Source organism: Rissa tridactyla, chromosome 12 (assembly GCF_028500815.1).
Source record: "Rissa tridactyla isolate bRisTri1 chromosome 12, bRisTri1.patW.cur.20221130, whole genome shotgun sequence".
In the NCBI taxonomy this organism is placed as follows: domain Eukaryota; kingdom Metazoa; phylum Chordata; class Aves; order Charadriiformes; family Laridae; genus Rissa; species Rissa tridactyla.
The window spans coordinates 11,067,376-11,091,831 of NC_071477.1; the positions used below are offsets into that span (position 1 = coordinate 11,067,376).

Consider the following 24,456-nt stretch of genomic DNA (forward strand, 5'->3'; position numbering starts at 1 on the left):
GCTGGAATAACCCGCATCCATACATCCAACTCGCCTGCCTAGCACGGGAGCAGGGGTACCTTCCCTCCGGCTGTCGAAGTGCTCCGACCTGGCAACAGGAGAAGGCAGGAATCGGGATGTCAAAGCCCCCATCACACCGATCGACTGACCCTCGTGCTCTAGCAGGGGTAGGACGGCTCACGGTGGGGACCACGGTTCCTAACAGTCACCCTTGAACAGAAAGGCAAGAGGATTTGTCTTTTAATATAAATTTGTTATTTTTATTAAACAGGATTAACAATCAACTGTCCAGAATCCAAACAAGCAACTCTTCCTTCAGAAACAATTTTTGGAGAAAAAAAATACCCCCCAAAAAAGCCTAGTTCTTACTGCAGTCATGTTCTTAAAAGTGATGGTCTACAATTTGCTTTATAAAAGTAAGAAATTCACTCTCTCATATCCATCTATCTAGCTACATATATATGTGTGTGTGTATGTATATATGCACCATGTACTTCAGAGCTCAGTATTTTACTCAGAAGACAAAAACAGAAGCCCAGAAAGAATGGAAATACTCCCAGCACGTGGCTGCTGGTGGCTGAGACTGGACCAGTCAGACCCACAGTCCGTGGCAATGGTGACCACGGCCCCGTGTCAAAGGCAACTTTTTGGTACAGTATCTTTGGAGGAAGCATCTTGGCAGACACCCAGGATGCTAAAGCACACCACACACTCACCTAAGAAAATGATGGTCTTTTCTCTGGATGCACAGGCTCTATTGCATATGAAGTGAAAATACTACAACGCACCAAAATTGCTGGGGAATTTGGGTGAATATTTCTGTATAAATTCTTCACCAAACTGAAGATCTGGCTTCCAGCCAGCGTTGTGGTTGAGAGAAGCAACTGAGGTGGGACCTGAGTCAATACGTGACATTGGGCCCTGGCTTATTAATTTACTTACTCAGTTTTAATAGTGCCTAAAGATTACGTCAAGTCAGGAAAAGGGCAGAATGGTTAAAACAGGCAATCGATCATGGTTTTTCCAAGTCCTAAACAAAGATAGAAGAAGAGCAAACTGCAGCTCATCGGAATTCTCCAGGATCAGTACAAAACTGGGAAAAGTCCCAGAAGGCAGATTTCAGCCCAAAATGGTAAAAAATACATTCCAACTTCCTATGCATGTGTGAGCATGGTCAAGGCCAGCTGTGAGCACAGCTGGAACCTGAGCCCAGGGCGTGCGCTTCTGCAGCAGTGACACTGAGAGGCCTCACACATGGGAGCCCTTATCCAAGAAAGGATGCAAAAAAAAAAAAATTGTTTTTTTTTTTTTTTTTAAATGCCCTTTAGACCTGCGTGTGGGCAAGAGCACCAGCTTCCAGCTTGTTCTTGTTCGTCTTGTTAGTACAAGACTAACCCTGGGTAAATATAGCTGCGGCCAAACCCTCCTACCTACACGGATGAGAATAAGTCCTCTGTTTCTGACCTGTCTGCTCACTCCCTGTCAGCACCAACCCACCTTTTCCTTGGAAAGGTGAAGATTAACCCAGGCCACAGTCACAGTTGAAGGTGGTTATCAAGGGCTAGGCAGGACAGATAAAACAGGGGAAGAGGGAGGGGGGAGGAAAAAGCAGGGGAGGTTCTTTTGTTCTCATTCGCCGTACAGAAAGACTGGCAGACGGAGAAGGGAGTCAGGCCAGGAGGCAGTTTTAGTCTGCTTGCACAACAGCAAGATAGGAAGCTGGACATCCATTTGGGAGAGAGTTTGAAGGGGTGATAGGCAGGTGTATGTGATAGCCTGATTCTGCTTAGCACTGTAAGTGTTAACACAGGGGCGCCAGTAATAGAGACAGACTCTGGGCACCTTCTCCCAGTGCTCCCACTGGCACAGAGGAGAGTCAAGCACGCATGAAGAAGGGCCACCGCTCCACGCCGGCTCGCAGGGATGGGTCACGATGCGTTGGGGACCATCCCGTAGGCTTCGTACAGTGTATTGAGCAGCTCCTGCTTTTCCTTCTCGGGTAAGAAGCTGGACTGAGCTGCGTTGATGTTCTGGGGAGGGAGAGGGGGAACACAAGGGAGACACTGAGACACATCAGACGTGAACGTGTGGTTGTGCACATCCCAACATCTGGCTCTGAACAGCAACAAGCGAAGGAGAGTGTAAAGTTTCCACTCCAAGATTCATTTCCACAGCATCATCTCACAGGCCAACCGCTCTGGCCCATCACTAGGAACGAGGCAGGCACAAAGCAAAGGCCTTTAAACACTTTGGAGTTCTTGGCACATGTGCTTTAGACCTGCTCCTACACTCCCAGCTCCCCTTTGGGCACAGTCTCTCCCACCAGCGGTGGTGGCAGCCGGATGCGCCGTGGCTGGGACACAGCCTGGCTCTGCAACGTGACCCGCTCATCCGTCCTGCGCGGGGACCTTTCTTTCATTACGCAGGAACAACCTGGATTTTGCAAGAGCCAGAGAGGACAGCTGGCAGCACAAGAGCTGTGGATCCAGGATCCCAGAGCTCAGAGCTGTCCTTGTTCCCCCTTCCAGACCCAGAGAGCGAGGTCTGTAGGAGAAAGGGACTTGTTCCTCCAGCCAGAGCTGAGCGCAGGGTGGATGCTCTCCTGTAAAGCGCATCCTGCGCTTCCCAATCCAAGCAGGTATCTCTGGAGAAACATAGGTGAGTGTTGAACGTGACTCCCAGTGCAAACCAGGAAAGGTTTGCTTGGTACCAGCTAAGTCAAACTCCCAGCAGTTATCCTCTCTTTCTGTCTTGGGTAAGTAATTAGAAAATCGATGCCTAAAGCCATTTTTCAGGATGTAATCAAGGCACATAAACGACCGTGTGCCAAAACCGAAGCCACCACTCACTGTGTTTCCAGCTCCGTTGTTGCGTACTCATGTTATACGTGCAGAGACTGCAAGCACTTCTGTAGCTGCTGAACCTTGCTAACGTTTGGGCCAGACCTCAAAATAACCTACATGTAATTCCAAACCCGTGTGTGTGTGTGTGTAAGGCAACAGGCACCTTCCTTCCTTCCTGCTCAGGTCTTCGGCAGACAGTTTCCATCTGATCTGGTCGCTGGGAAGCCCGAAGCAGTCAGCCCAAGTGATGCAGCCCCTGCGGAGCCCACCCTGCACTCACATCCCACTGCTCCCGCATCCCCTTCAGCCAGCTCAGCCCTCTCCAGCCTCCTGCTTACAAGGCCAGTGCAGAATTTCCCTATTTCCATTGAAAACCCTTCAGCTTATATGTGAAAACAGCGGCTTGCTCTGGGCTGCACCAGGACACCAGCAGAGCACCCAGCCGAGGAGGACTTACCACTCTCTTGAAGTCCTCTTCAGTGAAGCCCATGTAGTCCTTCACTATGCTGTAATCCTTGTCGATATTGGAGTTAAAGATGAGGGGGTCATCCGTGTTTATGGAATAGTTAGCGCGATCCTTCCTAAATCTGCAAGGAAATCAGGTTGAAATCAGCGAAAACACCGGACGCGGCACCGGTCATGCAATTCTCAGGGTAAAACGCAGTAAAAGCAAATGCCTCGTGTCCGTCCCCACAGCTTGGGTTGCTGGACACAAACACAGGGCTCGGCTCACCACCGCTCTGCGCCGATCGGCCTCTCCGGTGAGGCAGGGAGCGGGGCATCTCCCACCCAGAGGTTCAGCGACCTCAGCTGGCACCCACAAACGAGGGCCAGCGGCTGGTGTGAGCACCCCACGGCTCTGAGCAGGGGTGGAGGGGGACAGGAGAGTCCCCCCTGCCGAGGGACCCCTGCATCCCGTGCCGCCGCACCGGCCCCTCCGTGCCAAAGTGGGAGGGTGTACCACATTTTCCCAAGCGGTTAGACGTGCCTTACCTTTGTAAAACAATAAAGCAGCTACAATCAACCCAAATCCTGCTTATTTAAGATTGCATGTAATTAAGAAGTCTTACTGTGCTACTGGGTGTTTCCCAAAGTCCGGAAGACATGCCCCAGTGAGATAACTGGACCAAGGGCAGACCTGTTTGGGGGAGTTAAACACGAAAACCAGCATCAGCCATGCGGATCTGAACCACAGCTGTGTACACAGATAGCTCAGCATGCTGCCAAAGCCAGATGGGGGGCGGGAGGAGAGAGCTTTGTCCACAGCTACCCCTCAGCGCTGGGACCGCCGCACGTCCCAGGACAGGGATGCGAAGAGCCCACAGCCTCTGTGACAACGGCAGGACATGGTGAGATATTTCCCAAGGTCAGACGGCCACCAGCTGCGCGTCGACCACAGTTAAAACACCACTGGCATTAAGTATCTACATATACATTCCATATATTAGTTGGATACACTGGGGAAAAGCCAAGGAAATCTGCCCTTGCACAGTTCACTCCCAGGCACTTCCACCCTCCAACCAGACATGGCCGGGTACAGCAACCCGATTTGTGGGAGGAGGAGGTATGTAAATTAGTGAATAAGCCCTCCAAAACTCATCCTCAGCCAGACCAGGATCCTTTTCGCTCTTCAACATGCCTCCGGCAAGCTGCTGTGTGCACCAGTGCTGCTCCCAGCAGAGATCCCGGCAAACACCTAGGTGTTCCCACCATTTTTGCTGCGGAGCTTTGGGCACCCAGGTTCAACGGCAACGGCAGCGTCACCATACGGGTGGTCAGCACTCGGGTGTCAGGTCGTGGCCCGGCTGTGGCACAGCCCAAGCGAGGGCTGATTTCCCACTCAGAGAGCAGCTACTCGCCTGCCATCCTCCCACCACGCATCCTTACCTCAAAATGCATCTTTGCTCTCAACAGCTCCTTGTAGAGCTCCGGGTCCTCCAGGACGTGGTAGCCATGGCCAATGCGCTCGGCCTTCAGGAGGTAAACTGCCTAGAAAGCATGGGAAAAACACGTACAGCCTCCAAACCTCCAACCTCTCCTGCCTGCCCAGAGGTCCCTGCCCCACCACGGGTGCAGCCCGCACCACTGAGCCAGCCCCAGGGAGGTCCTTCTCTGAGCCATCGGGGCCAGATCTCTGCCTGGGTCCCCGGCGTTTGCGCTGCTATGAATACGGAGAGGACTCGGGCTCCTCTCTCCCCGGTGCAGGGGATGCACCTTCCCAGCCCTGCCCCGCTCCCTGCCCCGAGGCGGGAGCTCCTCGTACCTCCTTGATCATGGCAGGCGGGCCAGCCTCCCCAGCATGGACGGTGCGATGGATCCCGCACCTTTCAGCTTCCTGCAAAGAAAAAAGGACACGCTCCTGTCCCATCACCTGCCGCCAGGTCAGCAAACCCCCAGGCTGGCAGCGCCCTCGGGGGGCACAGCGAGCAGCAGGGCTCTGCCCCCAAATCACGAGCCCTGCACCCCGAGAGGCGCACGCTCCCTGCCGTAGCACAGGCTGCGAGAGGAGAGCTCGGTAATGCCAGAAGCAGAGAAACTCAGAAAGCCGGGTTACCTTCCCCTGGAGCCCGGCCACACTCCTCAGGGTCTTTTAATACCGGGTGAGCTCACCGCTCTCTCCTCTCCAGACAGCAGCAAACTCGAAGCTCGCCTCCCTCCACCCCACTGCCCTTCTGCGTGAGCCTTGCAGCAGTTCCTGCCTTTGAAACTTCTACCTTTTTGGCTGGCTGCAGCCTAGTGGGAGAATTTAAAAGCCCCCAGGGCAGAGATCAAGCTTAGATGATGCTCAGACACCGAGTGCTTCCCTCCTGCAAGGGGCTGGGTTGGAGGCAGCCCAGCCGGGAGGACCCTGCAGGTTCAGCTTTGGGGGCATTTTGAGATGGCCACCCTGAAAAACCCCTGGCCAGGGTGACCACGGATCACCCAGGCTTTGGGAAGCCACACAGCCTCGAGGGAAGCCCGGCTCCTGCCCTGCTGGAGAAGGGCCACCCAGCCGGCAGGCTGCAAGTCCCGTCTCGCAGCAGACACTCTTCCCAGGCACTCCTTCAGGGCTTTTCACTCATTAATTTTTTTCAGTTACTTAATTTTCAGCTCCTGATGTGCAACACACCCAGGTCCTGCCTGGGACGCCTACAGAAGAGCCCTGTGTGCATCACCCTGAAAGGCACTCTGTGCTCCCTGCGTTGAAGTCACTGTTGATTTCTCCTAAACAGCTAATTTTTTTTACATTTTTAAAAATAACAAAATCCCTCTGGCCGAACTACCACACTAAGATGACAGACAGACTCACACCAGCACTGAGATTTTCCACTTGTTTCTACACGGGATGAAGACAAACTGGAAACCCTTGTTCCCTCACTCCTGAGACAGGCATCCTTAACTATCCCAACAGGAGCTGGGGATACAAGGAGACGGGTCAGGAACACCACATGCACCAGGACTTCTCCAGCAACCCTCCTGGCCACCGAGGCCTGACCCCCATCCGCTGCATCCAGGAGGGAGCTTGTGTCTAATGTCCATCCATGGGCATATCTTCCCTGGAGTGGCTTCATCCCTTTTTCAGCCCATTTGTCTGAGGATGCACGGTGCTTCTCTTGGCTTCTCCTCCATGAATCGCTGCCTCCTTGTACATAGCGGTCCCGGGATCCTTGGCTGTTTGCTTCTGCCCTGGTGCTCCTCCGCAGCCAGCAGCCACAGCTGAGCTTTCACGGTTATCTTGATAGCCCTGAGAGTTCCCAGGCACAACCCACCTGCCTGAGTGATACCACAAATCTCTCCGATTTCCCTGGATGCATTACGTACCCCACGGAGTAGTATTTATGGGGAAGCACATCCCTGCCATGCAGGCTGAGAGGGGCCGATGGTCAGGAGTGGGGGTTTGCTTCAGCGTCTCAGAGTCCCTGGCACAGAGACAAGATGCATCCTTCAGAGGGGGGAGTCTGGACCTGGGTACTGCTGGCACGCCAGGGCAGGATGAGCTGATACCCATCGGTTGATAAATGCCAGTGCCCGCATCTCAGTTTATAACCACTCAGTTCATCCACGCAGGTGGACCTTGTATCACATCCCACTGACGGGGGCAAAAACCCCAAGAAAGCCCAGTGTCGCTTCAGAACTGAGCACTGCTGGCAAACCACCATCTTTTTTGGCTGTGACGGTGCCCAACCTCCTCTCCCACTGCTGCAGGGGACCAACAACCCCAAACTCCCACCAGCAACGAGCAGCGGAGAGCAAAGTTTTCCCTTCCAGCCGCTGTCGAGGTCCAGCAAGAGCCTTGGGTCAGGCTCCCGAAGCCATTCCAGAGTCTGCATTTGAGATGATCAGATAAAAGCACTTCAAACAGCCTCTTCTCTGCTCCTCGGGTGATTTCTGCCAGACTGGAAAGACCAGTCTCTTCCAGCCTCGGTGGTGGTTTCACGGAGCCCCAGGAGCAGACCCCAGCCGGCAGTGGGGGGGACACGGGCTCCATGTCACTCCTGTCACACACAGTGCTCCGGGGTAGCGTGCCGAGCTCCAGCTCTAAGGCCATGTTTAAGCAATGATGCCTGCTATTAATCATTTAGGAAACACAAACAAATGCTTTTGCTATTTAACAGAATGTTTCTAATAGCCGCAATGAATTTTTAAACTGTCCCAGCTGTTCGCAGCCTAAACACTGTACTGCGTGTCCCCCCAGGATATGTTTTTCTTATCATTTCTTTTAAGAAGCTTATTCAACAAACCTCGTAAGCCTTCTTATGCTCAGAGGTATTCTCCACCTTCAGGGACTCATCCCCAGCCAGGTCGATGGCCACCACCGAGTTGTTTCGATACTTCTTGCAGAGCTCCACCACCTCCGGAGACCAGCCTGGAAAAGAGAGCGCCGGGGTTCAGGAGAAAGCATTCGTAAGGGTTGCACCTTCAGCCTTCTTCTAAACGAACCCTGGTCCTATAACTAGAAGGCTGGAGCTCTTTTCTTTGGTCTTTCCTCAAATTTGATGCCCAAAAAGAAAGCTAACAAGCTCCTAGAAAGGTCTGCCCATCTTCGGCCAAATAAAAGCTGCCAACTTCAACGTCACTGAAAGGGAAATAAAATGCATTTACCAGCTATAAAACTGCTCTCATCATCTTTTTCTGCCCACTTTAAGCACCAGGGAAAAAAAAAAAAAAAAAAAAAGAGAAAACCCTCCAAAGACAGTGGTGATTGCTGCAGTTGGCCCGAGGTAAGCTGAACTCCCCAGCCCGTGTGCTGGAACATGGTGCGCGGGAGAAATTCCTCAACTCGCTCCTGAGCTTTCACTGCATCCCAGGCTGGGCAAGGGGAGGGAAAGGGAAGAACGGCCCGTTGGATGTGTTGTGTCACGGAGGAGTTTGGTCTGGGAGGGATCTTGAAGGGGAGGGGGAACCCTGTAGGGCAGCCAGCCCTGCCCTGTTGCAGAGCATCCTCAGCTCCCCCGGACAAGACGATGGACACTATTCCTGGTGGGAAGGAGCTGGTCAGGCTCCTGGAAGGCTGATGTTCAACGCTCACAGAGTTTTATCTTTTGGCATCAGTGAGAACGAGAGTAACAAGTGGCCATCAACTACTTCAGAGTTATCACAGAATCAAAGAATGTGTTGGGTTGGAAGGGACGTTTAAAGGTCATCTAGTCCAACCCCCCTGCAGCAAGCAGGGACAGTTATCTCTGACTGGGGTAGAGGATAACCTCTGAGAAAGAACATGCATCTACCAGCTCATACGGCACTTACCCTTAGCAAAAAGGCCAAGAAACAGAGATAAATGGCAGTGTTAATAATCAACAGGCAGCTGCTGTGTACATACAATCCCAAAATCATACGAACACATAAGAAAACGTGTGCAATTTCATCTTCTTTTTTCATCCGTTTCCAACTTACTGGGTTAGAACCATTATTTTTATTAACAAGTTTAATATGAGCTACTTCTGGCTGGCACCTCCGCCTTTCTCTCAACAGCTCATAAATTACAGGGTGGCTTCTCGCTGCACAGCGCATCCCGAATGCGGTGCTAAAGCCCCTTCAATCCAGCACATCCCTGGCTCCGGGTAACGAGTCGGTGCCCTGGGACAGAGGGATGGGAACACACACTCCGTCGTTCACACGGGCAGCCCCTCCTGCTGCGCAGGCCCTCGGGTGCCCTGTCACCTTCTGCCTTCACCACTTGTGTGTTGGCAGGGACTGTCACCGCAGACAAGGGTGACACTGCCTTACAGCTTTTCAGTTCCTACAAAGAAAAAAAGCTTTCCTCCTAGAAACCAGAAATTTAAGGGTCAAGTTTTTGCAGTATTGTTTGGGGTTGATTGTGCAGGCAGAAAAAAAATAAAAAAAATCCACCCTCAAATTTCCTAGTTTCCAAGAATGTAATTTTTCACATTTCTAGACACAAATTAACCACGTACTCATTAGCAAAAATCTTTCCACCATCTTCCTTACTAAGCCTACATAAAACTGCTGTGAGATATGAAGATATTCAGGTCATATCTCAAGTCTTCAGGTAGAACGGCTCCTGTCGTACCACCTCACTAACTGCATCTTTCCCTAGAGGAAGATGCTCACGGAACTCAGCAGCCCAATGAAACACTGGAAATTGGGTTTTCTTCCTATTCTGGATCACAACACCTGTTACCGATGAAGTTCAGAGCTGCTGATTTTATAGAAAAAATTTATGTACGCAACTTAAGTATATTTTACTTGTGTTTTCAGCTTAAACCAGCGGAGATTGCAGCCAGTGGATTCTCTGGCTGATCCATGGCACAGGCTAATGAAGGAGTTCACTGCTGTAGCAGCACGACCATGAGCAGGGAGAGTGTGAGATCTCACGCCTGGTCCTCCTGTGACCGTTCACTCTCGGACCCACCAGACGGTTGGGGCAGATGCAACTGCTCGCTGTGGCAACGGCTTCATCTGGCCCAAGGAGAGCTCCAGCCTTTGGGCAGGGAGTGAGGGGTGAGCGGAAATCACACCTCCCCCAGGAAAGGACAGAAGAACCCGTTTTGTCTCTCTAGCAGGACCTTTCAGATACTGGTTGTACCCACAGACCCCGACTCCTGCATCCAGCGGAACCTTTCCCCATAGTAAAGAGTGCAGAGGATCCCCACCAAGAAAAAAACAACCCTGTTTCTCAGCACTGTCTGGTCCCACACGTCAGACCCAGAGCTACGGGACCGGGGCTTTCCCTGCATTTCTGCAGGGACCTGAACCCAGGGGACGTCCCCCCCCGCCACGCGTGAGGGAAGGGGAGCAGAGCAGCAGGGGAGCTGCAATACATTACTTGGCATATGGCGCATGCAGCATAGAATAGACCTGGCTTTGATGCGGAAATCCCTTTCTCCATCCTGTAGTCCCTGATTTACGAGGTTAACGACTTCATCTGGAGTGAGGTCTCCCCTGCAGGGAAGAAAAGCTGTCAGCGAGAGGCCAGACACCCACCAGGGGGGCAGGCAGGAGCCGCAGGTCCAGCCCAGCATCCCTACGGGACACCCCATGCAAAACCCAGGCTGCCCGGGGTCCCACTTGCCTTAACATCCAGAGGAGCCCAACGAGACCACCCGGAGCCAAAGAGCACCTTTTACACCCATGCCATGCCCCGATCTACCTGATGTCGGGCATAAAAGCGTGCAAAGATGATAGTAAGATTTAGAAAAGCCTCGGGGAACTGGAAGCCAATCCTGCCCGAGCAGAGGAACCCGCTCTTTGCCAGAGCATCTCATTAGGGCACACAAGTGCCTGCAGCCAGGCAGGGGCAAGCACGGGGGGCTCAACGCCTGTCACAGTGCATTTTGCAAGGGGCCACAGAGCCCAGCACTGATTTAATCAAAGGCACACACCACAAGAGGGGATGATGACATGTAAAGAAGGGATTGGACGGCCAGCCCCCTCCAACATTGCCCATTGTTTTGGCCATCTCAAATTCACAATCTGCAGGCAGGCGATCCACATCCGAACGCTGCTTCCCCTCGCACAGAGACCGGCCGCAGCCAGGAGTTCCAGCCCAGCGGCTCCCCACACGCAGAATTCCCTGCCCAAAGCAAGGGACGTTAGAACACACGGAGACAGTGTAAGAAGCAAAATCCCGTCAATGGGGAAGAGAGGGGGAAGAGTGCTGGCGCTGCCCGTGTTGGAGGAGAGAGGAGGTTTGGTTACACGCCACTTTGAACGCGGCGTGGGCCATGCCTTCTCCGTGCCCCACCGGCCACCCAGAGGCTCCCTGGCATGGCGGGATCACTCACTCGGTTTGGCCCCAGGGGATGGGATCCACGCGGCAGTTGGCCAGGAGGTGAGGGCTGTACCGGACCTCCACGTAGATGACGCCTTCTTTTGCTTTCGTTTCCACGAGCTCGTAGGCGATCCTTCTCACCGCCTCACGGTCACCCCTGCAGGGATGGCAGTGGGACCCATCACCGGGACTCGTCACCCCCGGGGCACACTGGGGACGGGCAAGGTGACCTCCAAGGCTGAGCAACGTTAGCCAAGGGGTCCTGCCAAGGGTTGTTGCGGGGGAAGCAAAGAGAGGGGTACTTACGCAATGGCAGGCATGTAGTGATTGAACTTCTCTAGAAATTGGGTAAGTGTCAGTGGTGTTTTGTAGCTGACATGCTTCAGGAGGTCATCAACAGTGCTGCCGGGGAGAGGAACCCCTCTTTTCCTGGAAATGAAGGCACGTGTTACTGATGGGGAAGTCCATCGCATTTTTAATCAGTCCGTTTCATACAGCAATCGCATCCTCAGCTGGCAGCATTAACCACCATTTCTTCACAGAAAAGATATGGCACACGTTGTCCTTCCAAAAATCTCCTCGCAGATGCAGCCCTGAATCTCAGCGGGGCGGAAGGCAATCCAAAACGCCGGCAAAACACAAACAAATCGAAATACAAGCCCAGACTGACCCGACAGGAACACAGCCAGAGGACATTTTAAGCTTAAGAAGGAGTTCATCTAAAGGGGCTCTGGATTATTTCTTGGCACCTTTAGTCCTAGTGGCAGAATTGCCAAAATTTTTTAGAAAAGTTAATTTCCACTTATGCAGGCTCAAAGGCTTGAAAGATCATGGAGATTCTCCCAGGCCCGGGATCATGCACGCAGAAGTGTCGTGGCTCACGGGTTTAATGCCTGCGAGCAAGCTGGTGCCCGAGCCCAACATCGTGGTGGCGTCTCCTCTGATGGGGACACCTCCCACGCAGGAGCAAACGGCCATCCTAACGACTGCTCTCACCGAAGCGATGGAGACGGTAAAGCCCACCTAAACTCCTCCAAGAGGGACGAGGTTGCTGTCCCTGGAGTCCTCGGTGGGTGGAGGTGTCCCCAGTGGGGTGGCAGCTGGGCTCGAGGGGGCTGTGAGCCGAGGATGCTACATGCTTCCCAGGCACCCCCCACCCCACAGGCTGTCACTCTGCCATGAATGCCAACCTAAATTAGAAATAATAACTAGACGTTTGTTTTTAATCCTCTTTCCTGCCACAAGGAATTACAGCCGATTGACGGATCTCTCTGCTAATAGACACAAAACACCACCGACAGCTTTAGTGTCCCGATGCCAGCAGCCGTCCTGATGAGCAACCTGCAGGGAAGCAGCCCAAACGACCCCGCTCCAGGGCCCAATAAACATTGCTCGTTCTCTGCTCGGGCAGGAAGGAAACCAGCCCCGCGCTCAGCCTTCACATGCAATCTGCACAGATTAAGTTGCTGGCGCTCAGCAGGAGACGTTCATTGCTGCCAAGGCATCGGTTTTCCGTCCCGCCTTGCCCTTTCCATGGCACTGACACTGAGTCTCTGCTCCAGGAACCGTCCCCACGTCTTCCTCCACCTGCCCAGGGAAAGTTTCCTGCAGCAAAGCCATTTCCCTGACCTCTTCCGTGGGCTTTCCAAAGGGTTGCCTCTGCGCAGCCGGCAGCGACAGCGCTTTGGGATGATCCGCAGAGACACTGGAGTCAGGTCTCCAGCTGAGGGGCTCTGGTGGATCTTGCCAGCGTGGCGTCGGGAGCTGCTGCTGTCCCATCAACCCACCTGGTAACTGGGAGCCTTCCCGCAGCAAACCTGCCCCAGGGGAACGGGCTCGTGTCTCCCGGGGACACTCAGCCCCGTCAGTCCCATCAGGGGTCTGCCATGGCTCTAAACCCTTTGGCTGGGCGGGGGGGGGCGATGCAAAGCCTGACCCAGACCTGACAGAACTGGAGACAAAAGTTTTCAAAACCAGCTGAGTTCAGCCACTGCCCAAGGTGGGGCTTGTGCACCCCAGCAGCTTCGGGTTATTTGGACGTGGTCAGCCACCACCTGGCAAATTTATTTCCAGCTCTTTACCTTTAAAAATAGACCGCAAGCAGCTTGCTTTTCTGTGCCCGGGCCAGGTTAGTAAGGCAGTCCCCTGCAGCCCCCTCCACTGCCCTGTTGCTTCTACACTGGTGTGAGCGCTGGTTTTAGAACCCATGAATAGCACAGCCACGCTCCACCCGAGGGCTGGCAGCTCCCGAGGGATGACAAGGCTGTTTAAAAATAAGAGGGAACTCGGCACACGCTTGGGCAACGAAGGTTTCTGCCCTAAGCAAGAGAGAAGCACAGGATCCTCAGCCAGCTGGTGCCTCCTGGGCTTCAGGGCTCCTACAGCCCCCCTGGGGGACTACACTGGCGTTTTTCCTTCGCTGGCAGAGGGAACCAGCAGAGCCCCAGGGAGCCAGCACCGACTCTTCTGTCCATCGGGACTTGTATTCCAGCCCTGCAGCCCACCAGCCAACAGGAACCCTGCCCCAGCTCGCCGTGCCAACGTCCTGCAACGAATGAGATGGACATCTCTGATCCACCCCCCTTACACTGACAACGCTGCAAAACTGTATGGCCACTCCCTGCAGAAAAAGCTACTTTAGAAAGAATATTTTCCCCTAGGATTGCACTGCCTTGGAGACTGCTGGGCTCGCAGGATGCCAGAGCCACTTCCCATCCTCCTCAGAACTGATTTCCTCCCCAAAGTACCAGAGGTGTGCCTAAGAGCTGTTTCCTGAAATCTTTAAGCTTGCCACTTTCTCCATCTGAGGGTATCTGCTAGTCTCCATGAGCTTTTTGAATAGTGACAGCTGGAAGGAGCCTTAAGTTTATTTTGCTTACAGCCGCGGAGCCAGGCCCTCGCACCAGGTAATCATTCACCTTGCTGCTTCCCACACGAGCTACGCTGAAGCAAGAAGGTGGACGTGGGCTCTGTCAAGGGAACAACCTCCCTAAGTCACTGCCAAGTTCCTGGGTCACCCTCAGAGGAGCAGGACTCCCGGCTCGCTGGCAGCAGGTAGCCAGCCTGGCTTCAAAGACACATGGCAGCAGGGCAGGGAGGAGAACCCGAGCTGGTTTTACCTCCCCAGACCGTGGTATGGCACCACCACCACCAAGGCGATGCTCCCAGCCTGCTTTCATTTCACTTGCTCTTGCAATTAGGAATGTGGAAAAAGAAATGAGAATACGCCAACCCCGCTGTTTCCTGGGTACGCTTTAAAGGCAGCCAGCTCTGTCTATGAGACATCTTCTCTACTTTTCTCACGGTGGCTCCTCTCAGCTTGCCTGGCTCAGAGGACCACCTTGGTCACGCTCCTGCCACCAGCACCAGCCCCACTACAACACTGGGCTTTGGGAGGGGCTCAATATCCTCGCACCATGCGGCTGGAGGACCGGTCCACGCGGAGGTACGACAGGTTTGGTGCCTGCCCAGCAAGGGAGAGCTTTCCCAGCCTGCCAGCACGAGCTCTTCTGGGGGAGAGTGGGACAAGCAGAAGGGATGATGTTTTTGAACTGCTGCTCACAGAGTTCCTTACGCACAACCCCCCCCCCCCCGCAACTCACCTGCCAAAGTGCAAGATTGTTTCTGGTCTAATGGCTCCATCCAGGTGGACGTGAAGTTCGACCTGCAATAAGATAAGGAGAAATCAGTGAGGTACTCTTAGAGCTGCAGCAAAAGTTTAGAGATAAGCAGCTGCTGCTAACACAGGTACAAATGCAGCCAACACTGGGACAAAGCCATGACAAGGAAGCACAAAAACGTTTTTAAACCACCATTTTTCAATATCTATGTATTGTCTAAATATCTTCTTATCCCTGCTGCAGCTCACACATTTAATGGACTGTTAGAAATTAATTCCGTTTCCAGTCATTTTCAGGAACTGCCCTGTCCTTATTCAGCTTGCATGGCTTGGAGTTTGGGAAGAATGAAAAAAGCAAACCCCAAACACCTTCACTTTCCAGCTTGCTCCTTCTTGAATTCACAGACATCCAACCATCAATTAATTTGCCAAGAGTTATTACACGAAAACTTTGACTTCACTTCCAAGAATCAGCTCCTGATATATTGCTAATTACTTGGCATTATCAAAGCTTACAGGCTTTCTAATCCTACACGTGGGGTCAGTCCCATGGTACAAGGTGCTGTAAAAAATAAAAAAATAAAAAAAATAAAAAAAAAAGAGCTGCCCCATGGAGGTAACAAGCTGGTTTCAAAATAAAACACTTGAATTTTGACTCATTAGAAAAGGGACAGTAACTCGGATCTCTTCGCTTTCAAACCCTGTTTCCCGATTATTGCTGAAACAACGGATTTTGAAGAACGAGCCCCAGAAAAGCAAAAAGCAAGCTTTTTCCATTAGGCAACTGGGACTTTTGGAGGAACATGACAGATGTAACTTGGAAGTCGAACTGGGAAGGAAAATATTAGCTGTAAAATGTTTCAGCGAGGTCTTTGTATTTCCAGAACTGTTTTCTTTTAAGCAATGAAATAGCCTACAAAATACATGTTTAATGTTTATTTTTTTTTTTTAAATGAAACTGCAGGGCAGCAACTTAATACCCAAAGTTCTTGTTAGCTAGAACATCGTGCAGATTTTGCTGTGTCGATGGTTGCTGCAGGATGCCGAGAGCAGGAACGCAGTAGGATTCAGAAGCGGACTGGATATTTGCAGGGATAACTAAACTGCCCAGGGTTACTAATTAAAACCCACAAACCCTCTGGCGTCAGGGTATGCATCAAACAATAACTACCAGGAGCTGGAAGAAAAATGAGTAAGCGGTTCCTCCAAGCCGGGCAATGAGTGATTGTCCACCTCGAGGTCCTTTTGCCCTCCTCGGAAGCATCCGTGAGCAGCTGACGTGAGCTCAACGCCGCTGGCCTGGCTCCCAGTGCAGTGCCCACCTCTGGGACAAACGCTGATGCCCAGGAGCTCGCTCCCGTCCCCACCTCCTCCCGCAGCCCCAGACACCTGCCATGCAGGTAGACACCGATCCTCTGACCCATGGCCAGGGCTTTCATTGACCCCTTCTGCAGCCATCATTGCTGGGGTGAGACTGTGCTCGGGTTCAGGCCATCTCCATGGGATGGCCATGAAGCTACCACTGAAATGTGCATCGGTGGGACGCAAAATGCAGGTGCCCAGCTCAGGGCAGCTGGAGCTGCTGGTCCTGCACCTTTGCAATCAGCTGGCCCAGGGGTCATGAATATTCCCACTGACACCCCTGCTAACGGGTTGTAAAAAGATATCCCTGTGACTTCTCCTACCCTTAAGACACGATCTGACTCTACAGGGGTGAAGATTTTAAAAGGGCAAAACCTGATCTTTCCCCCCACCTCGAGTTACGCAACCCTGCTTAGGAGGACTAAATGTCCCGAGAAGCACAGATAAAATAACAGGCTACGGACATGATCCGCATCGCCAGATGTGGACGCCTGGCAAGTTTTCCACTCTTGAGCTCTGATTCCTATTTCAAAACCACACAAGCTCCATTCCTTGAGGTTTTTGACAGCCCTTGCGACCTTCTGATGGAGTTACAGGCTTGAAACTTACTCATGATGGATATAAAAACTGAGCAACCCGAACCTGCTGGGGTCTTCTCACTCCAAACGTTTCTCAAGCATTTCCTGCAAGAACATCCCAGTGTGACACTTCAATCAATGTGAACGTAAATTCAGGGGTGCCCTTCACCCATGCAAACCACCTCCTTTTGCTGCCGCTGCAGGTGAGACGCTTGTAAAGCAGCAAGGTTCCTCTCCACCACCACCAACAGGCTCTTTCTCCGCTGCCATGCATTTCTTTGGGTCTGGAAGAACCTAAACTAAGCGCTAAGAAACTCTTGTGCAACGTTACTCAACCCAAAACTTTGTGGGGTTCCTCAAGACCGGTGCTTGGGGGAGCTTTCTCCAGCTGGGGACTAATCTGGGCTATTTAGATTACCAAGGGACATTCAAGTGGAGAAGGAAAGGTGTGCCTACAAGGGTCTCCACCAAGAGCTGGCCCCAGATAAGGATGCAATCAGCAGAGGCACAGCGAGCAGCTTGGCTGCCCCAGGCGCTTTGCTCGCAAACCCCGCAGCTCTCCTGGTCCGTGGGAGGTCGCTCGCTGCCGATCACGCCATGGCTCTCCTCCTGCCTGTTTGTTTCAGGTAAACAAAGCACAAGACTTTTCCAGATACAAGTGGGTGACATGACCTTGCTTTAAGTCAAGGAAAGTACCCAGATAAAGATGAAAGAGTTTTCTCTGAACTGTGGCTCCAGGAGACGACGCCTGAGCAAGCAGAAACACGGTGAAGGCAGGAGCCCAGTGCCTCTTCCAGGGCTCTGCCCCTCAGCACGCAGAGGTCCACGCACGCGTGGTCTCCCACCCCAAACCCTCTGGTTTATTTGGAGAGGAAGCCTGTGCACACAGATTAAACAGGGATCTCGACACTTGGTCCAGGACCCCAACGGCACCATGGGCTGCACCGGCACGGGAGCCTTCAGCCGTGCCAGGACCAGCGATGCCTCCCTCTCTCACAGCAAACCTGGCCGTGGCAACCTCTGTTCTGATGAAGGAGAAACCAGCAGAGCTCTCAAACACTCTCAAAGAGAGCGCTGCTCTTCCCCCAGCCACAGCAAGGACCCTCAGGGCCACCTTTGCGTTGGCACCCTTCAGCTCTTCTCCTGCACCCCCACCGGGCCGCGGCTGGGAACGGTCTCACCGGCCCCCGCGGTCACGGGGTGACAATGCAAACCATCCCGCAGCTCTCCGAGTTTCACTAAAGAGCTGCCAAAAGCCAGAGGGATGAGTTCAAAAGACGTAACCGGCCATAAATTGTGCGTCCTCAGCACAGACAACCCCCAGCAATGCTGTCGGAGCAAACCGAGCGCTTTCCATTTTTATGCAAAAAAAGTTTAAGTTCAATCACGGCACGTGACTCGTTAGTGCGGATATCAGCAAGTTGGTTCAGATATTAGAAAAGGAGAAGTTTTAAGGGCTCTGGCTTGATCTTTCTCTTCTGAAAATATTGTAATGTTTTCTCTGGAACTTAATAAGCTCCAGAAATAAATTCAAACGCAAAATGAGGTACTGCAAGCAAGTATGTTCCGTTCAAAGATCAAGTCTGATTATTTTCAATGTAGTGAAATTAAGAGGAAAAAGTTAACCAAACATTCAAAATATTTTCAGCTACAGTCAACCCAACAGAATTTCTCTATTACTCTACGGTTTGCTCAGCAGACCATGGCAGAGCAGTTAGCTGCTCGGTTCGCCTATTATGTGGCGTAAAAAGGACCGTCCAAGCTAATGCATTGGAGGGAATTCCTGTATCAGGTGGTTTTAGGGTCCCTTTTCAAATACATACAATGCACAAAGTCAGCCCTGACACCATGGTAAAAGTAACACCAACCTCACCTTTTCTTTTGATTGGTTTCCAGCAGATGTTAATAGATAATCCAGGCAGCCGCTAAAGTTGCATCATTTTAAAACCCTTAGTGGTGACTTTGCCCAGGATTATTTATCAGCGCATTAAAAGGTGATAATTTAAAGTTCACTCTATTGGTCTCAATAACTGAAAAACAGCGTCATTACAGCTGTCAATTGTTAGATACACATGGCAGGAAAACGTTAACAGAGAGCAAAATTCAGCAAGAGATAAGACGAATGCCAACCACTGCAAAAAACACGAACAGTGCTCCTCAAATACTGGTTTCATGAAAGTGCACTGTCAGGAGCCAAGTCCTCATAAACTTGCCACAAACGCTATCTAGAAGCACCAGGATCAAGAGGGATGTGAGGTAGAAGAGGCACAGTGTTACCCTCAAACCTGACGCCACCCACACATGAGCTTTGGAGGTGAATCTACCATACGCTGTAAGGTTTGAGCCTTTGAGAGAGAAACGCGGGGGACTACAAGACTCACCCACTGCCCCATTGCAAGAAATAACGGTGCTTTCTAGGGAAGGGTTCACATGAGACGTGGCTTTGGTGACAGAGGAGGAGGATGCTCCCATGCGGAGCAGCCTTTAGTACCATTCCTCCTGGCACCAGCCCCTCGGCACAAGGCTCCTGGTGCTGTTAAGAGGTGATGGTGGCTGTGTGTCGCCCTCCTGCAGGGATGGCTGGACCAAGGCCCTCCCATATCAGACCTCGCAACTGCACGTGGCAGCAACGAGGCAATGCTTGGGAGCAGTAAACAGAGCCCTTGCACTTTGAGCAGCCCCAGGCCAGCCTCTTACTGCCCTCACGTTTGACAAGCAGAGCCAGGAAGGTTACGTGCCCGCAGAGCGCTGCTGAAGGACCGAGCGTGCGCGTCCCTGCCTGGGTACGGCTCAGCCCCACGCAGCCCCGGCGGCGCCAGGGTTCGACCCGTGCCAAGGCAGTCAGGCGTCAGGCTGCGCACGAGGAGTGGATGAGCTGAAGAAAACATCATCCTCGGCACACCCACGTGCACTTGCACTCCCCACAATAAGGATCACCTTTGCAAATTATTTTTAAATTATTTTTTTTAAAACTTTTTTAAATTTTACAGCCAAAGCAAATACCTGTGATACCAGCTCAGCGCAGTTAGGCAGGTCTGTCTCGAGCAGGGGGAGGCTGCAGCCGTTGCAGGGAGCAGGGCAGGACGCCCACCCAAACCCCCTGGGTACAGCCAGCGCTCACCTTTGTACCTACAGGATGGCCGTCGCCTTTGGTGCCACCCAGATTTGGTCCCCAGGCCCTCTCCTAACCGTTGACAGGACACACGCGGCTACAGCCAGTTCCAGCCATCTCTCCCAATGCCCAGGCACAAAGGGCACATCGGAGATAACCACCTCCCCTTGGATAGGGACAGGCCCCGGAATGCCGTGACACACAGAGTGTGCCCTGGGAGGGCTTGCAGGGCCCCCTGCCCAGCGCCACCTGAGCTTATTTGGGCAACAAGTGTCCAGCGGCAGAGCTACACCAGCTGCTGGGAAAGTCGGGTCTGACCCCAGGAGAACCTGGTCCCATCCTGCTCCCTGCAACGTAGGAGTCGCAGGAGAAAGAGCCACGAGTCCCAGAGCCCCTGAGCTGGGGAGAGGAGCCAGCAGGGAGCGAGGACACCGTCTCTGCTCTGGTTGTGGAGCAGAGAGGGAAGAGGCTGGTGGTCGGCATCCAAGGAACAGCAGTCTTTTCTGCTCTTTCATGGCCCACGATAAGCAGGGTTCAAAGTCGCCCTGCAGCAGCCCCAGCAGCTCCCGGTTCATCCGCTGCAGCAGCCGGGAGTCAGCGAGTTCCCGAAAAGCACGGAGGCAGCCCCAGCCCCACATTCAGCCGGAGCTCGAAGCCGCTCCAGTGACCAGAAACATCTCTAAAACACAAAACTGATCGTTCCCAATGGCAGAGGGTCCAGGGGAATGAATAGGGCTCATTAACTGACTTCAGACCCGTTTTTTTTCCCCAAGCCTGACTTAGCAGGTTGGCAGGACTGAAAGGGACTGCCTGACTCAGGAAAACCAGTCTCGTAATTGCCGGCAACCAGACAACAGAAGCCTGATCTTTGTGGTCAAACCCTGCACGTTTTTTCCCAGGTCTCTCTTTGGCATCCCGCTCTCCCACGCACCAGAAAATTAGGAAGAAGCACAAGTGAAAGAAGAACTTAACTTGCTTCTCTTAGCCAAAAGTTTAAGATCAGTGGGGTAAACCACCAGCTTTTGGTCCTGGCGGAGCTGATGAAACACCAACATCTCCCAAAACTGAAGCAGCCTGAGGAAGGCTTTAACTATTAACAGGTGTCAATGCTCCCTTGATTTTGGAATGAAGGTTTGCCTGCTATCGCATGGGTCGCCTTCCCTGCGAGGGAAACCTCATGCAGTGATGGAACGAAGCACAAATCAGACCCGCGCACACAGGCTTTTCCGAGTATGCTAGATGTTTCTGGTGTGAGCTCAAACTGAGAGACAAATGGATTGGGAGTGGTAGGGGATGCAAATAGTGGCCAAAAAAACCAAACAACCTTTTGGGATTTCAGACCCGATCTTCCCTGCGAAAGGTGTATGCAGTTGCCTCCACTCAGGTTCTCCCAGGGCGGACCACCACGACCTTCACATCACTTCTTTTGGTCTCCTCTGCCCCGGTCCCTCGCTGCCTACCAAGAGCCCAACCCTGGCTGGTCGTCAGAGCCCGAAGGCAGCCAAGGTCCCCATACGCCAGCTTACCCGGACCACAGCCCAAGAGCTGAGCTGTCCTGCAGCACAGGCAGCACTCTGCCATCAGATACAGGGTTCTAGCTAACCACATCTGTTTCATCTTCTTCCTTCTCAAGTTTGTTATAATCTGATTAATAAATACATTACTGTGTGATCCTACTTGAGACGTATTTATGCAGCACGTGGTGAGAGCGAAAGACTGGGGCATCCTCTGACAGCAGCCACCAAAGATGGTATCTCGGGTATCTGAGGGATAACTCAACTAAGGGTTTAAGAATAAACAAAAAAACAAACAAACAAAAAACCCCAAAAAACAAAAAATAAACCAGCAAAACCAAACCCTCAAACGAAAAGAAGAAAAACCCCAAGAGAGACGTTTGTTTTAGTAGACCAAGGCAATGGTTAGAGTGTTGGATACTTCAGGGACGCCTCTTCCCCAGCCATGCCCCAGCCGTGCCACCAGCGCATCTCCATCTCGGCGGAGACGAGGGACCGGTACCGCTCCGGCGGCGGGATGCCGGGATTCCCGGGACAGCCGGGGCAGCTCCCGCCTGTCCCTGCGGAGAGCACGGGGCCGGGGCAGCGCAGCCCCCGGCTGGTACCGCCGAGTGAGACCTGAGGGCACGCACATCCTGACGGCTCAGCCGCCGAGCCCCGGGGCATGCCCGGCTCCTAGCCCCCGCACACCGGGGCATGCGCAGCGGCTCGGCTCCGGTGCACGACCCGGTTCTCAGCCCCGGGGCATGTCCCGTCTCCCAGCCACGGTGCACGGCGCTTCATCCTCGGTGCAAGTCCCGGTGCACAGCCCCTCACACCGGTGCGTGCCGCGGTTCCCAGCCCCGGTGCGCAGCACCTCACACCCGGTGCACGCCCCGGTTCCCAGCCCCTCACACCCGGTGCATACTCCGGTTCCTAGCCCCGGTGCACGCCCCGGTGCACAGCCCCTCACACCCTGTGCACGTCCCGGTTCCTAGTCCCGGCTTCCAGCCCCTCACACCCTGTGCACGCCCCGGTTCCTAGTCCCGGTTTCCAGCCCCTCACACCCTGTGCACGCCCCAGTTTCCAGCCCCTCACACCCGGTGCACGCCCCGGTTCCCAGTCCCGGTGCACAGCCCCTTACACCCGGCGCGTTCCCAGCCCCGTGCCCCCCGGCAGCGCCTCCACCTCACCTTGGGGTCCCCGAAGACGCACACCCCCCGCTCCATGCTGCCCCCGCTCCGCTCCGCGCCCGCCGCCCCGCTCCGCTCCTCCGGCCGCGCTCGCCCCGCCCGCCCCCGCTGGCCCCGCCCCGCCGCATCCCGCCATCGTCCCGGCGGGGTGTCTCGGCCGCCCCCCCGTCCCCCAAATCCCGCCCGGTAATGCCTCCCCCACCCCATTTCCTTCGGGAGCTCGGAGCCCGGGCGGAGCCGCTCCTCCGGCGATAACATCGAAGGAAAATACACCACGATAAAACAGCTCCTAGGGCTGGAATGCGACCTCCGGCTTTGAGAGCCGTCTTAAGCCAATGCAACAATATTTTTTTTTAACCTAAAAAGGACTTAATCGTTCAGCTTAGGAGCACTCAGCCCTCACCCCCCTTTCCTGCTTACAAAGCTGCTGCTCGGTGGCTCACTTGTTGTGTCTGATGGCCTTTCGGACTTGTTTGGTCCATCATACACCTGCCTTCAGCTCCTGCTGAAAGCCAGGACCTGGCTTTAGTGACCTGGCCATGTTTTGTGCTGCTCCTCCGCCTCCTGCCTTCCTCTCTGATAGGTGACGCACGTGGCAGCCCGCATCCTTGAGGGACAGCGGGCAAAACGTACTGCTCCTCCCCGCCGAGCGTGGCTTCTGTGGTACTGGAGAATGCAGAGCTTTCAGCCACTCTGGTCTTGGAGCACCCACAAAGTCAAACCCGTTTAACCAAAGGCAAATCTGCAAGGTGGAACCGCTCCCCGGAGTGAGCTTTGAGGAACATCCCTTGGGTCCTGGCACAGCCCCAGGGGAGACAAGCTCCAAGCTGTCTGGAGGGCCTTAAGCAAGAGGGTGATGTTTCCAAAATCGCTGCAGAGACTGGGGTCATGGCCTTGTTCTGCACCACTGGAGTTCACCTGCCCAGGTGAGGCTGTCCCCAGACCGCAGGCCAGGTCTGCGGGGAGCCTTGGAGATGAAAATCAGTGTAAAATACTATTATCGCTCGTGCTGGTGCGTAAGCGGAGAAAGCACTTGGGGCTGTAGGCATGAACACTACCACAAATGGTTTGAAAATGAAGCTTCCTCTTCTTCCCCAGCTGTGTTTACACCAGAGGGACACTGTTTGTGGAAGCTCGCAGCAGGGGATTAGCCATGCCGGAGTCCTGCCTGCGGGGATGGGGAGGGCTGGGCGCTCCTCCAGCCCTGTGCTGTCACAGCCGCGCTGCCGCCCCAGCAAGGTGACATGGAACAGCCCAGGAGAGCCAGCAGCCCTGAAAATGGTGACTCTAAACTGGTGGTAGGCACTGCTCGGTGAATGCAGGACGTGCTGCAGACTCATTGCTCCGCAGGGAAATGTCACCGGCATCCCTTGTTCCTCCTCCCCAGTTTTGCCATGAGAGCAGTGATGGAATTTCTGCCCCAAAGCCAAGTAGGCATTGAGAAAACAGCAGTTTTTCAGCTCAAATCCCAAGGTCATTTGGGTATGTACACTGCAGCGGAGCCCGTGGGAAAAGCACAGGGCTTGGCTGGGGAGGAAAGTTCATCAACATGTTTTTTTTTATTAAGTACCACCTTTCAGAGATGCACTGACTGCATCCATACTGTAGAGACGAAAGCACATTAGCTGCAGTTAACCGGCAAAAATATTCTTTACAAAATAGTGACTGGCAGGGGAAAGTAACTGCCAAGCGTGGTGCCAGCATCGCTCAGGGCTTCCAGGAGCCGGTAGGATGGAGCAGCACTAAACCAGGCTCATGGGAAACCAGTGGGAATAAGCAGCAGGTATTTTATGCACTAAAACTTGTGATTTCTGGAGCCACCAAAATAGATCGAGATTTTCCAGGCTCCCAAAGCTTTGCAAGCACTGAATTTGGGTAAAACTCCCCTGGGTGTGCACAGAGGGTCTGGGCAGAAATAAAAATTAGCAACTGGGTGTGAAATTGTCCCCAAGCAAGGTGAGCTCTGGCTCTCCTGGACCGTTTCACCTCCACATCATGGGCTTTTCTAGCAGCTGCTTGAAAAACATCTATTTTGCCTGGAGAG

At 53.4% G+C, this 24,456-nt stretch overlaps 1 protein-coding gene across 2 annotated transcripts; it reads right to left on the reverse strand.

The window, feature by feature from the left end:
• Window positions 1-232: 232 nt before the first annotated feature.
• On the reverse strand, window positions 233-22,478 carry ADA (adenosine deaminase). Of its 2 annotated transcripts, none has more exons than XM_054218752.1 (11): window positions 22,413-22,478; window positions 14,658-14,719; window positions 11,362-11,484; window positions 11,069-11,212; window positions 10,111-10,226; window positions 7,565-7,689; window positions 5,107-5,178; window positions 4,731-4,832; window positions 3,914-3,981; window positions 3,301-3,430; window positions 233-2,030 (listed from the first exon to the last, which is right to left on the reverse strand). In XM_054218752.1, the coding sequence occupies exons 1-11, from the start codon at window positions 22,446-22,448 to the stop codon at window positions 1,929-1,931; spliced, it is 1,080 nt and encodes a 359-aa protein (XP_054074727.1). In that variant the 5' UTR covers window positions 22,449-22,478; the 3' UTR covers window positions 233-1,928. The 2 variants fall into 2 exon arrangements, with proteins under 2 accessions (XP_054074727.1, XP_054074728.1); XM_054218753.1 differs by lacking the exon at window positions 22,413-22,478 and adding an exon at window positions 15,044-15,062.
• Window positions 22,479-24,456: the final 1,978 nt, after the last annotated feature.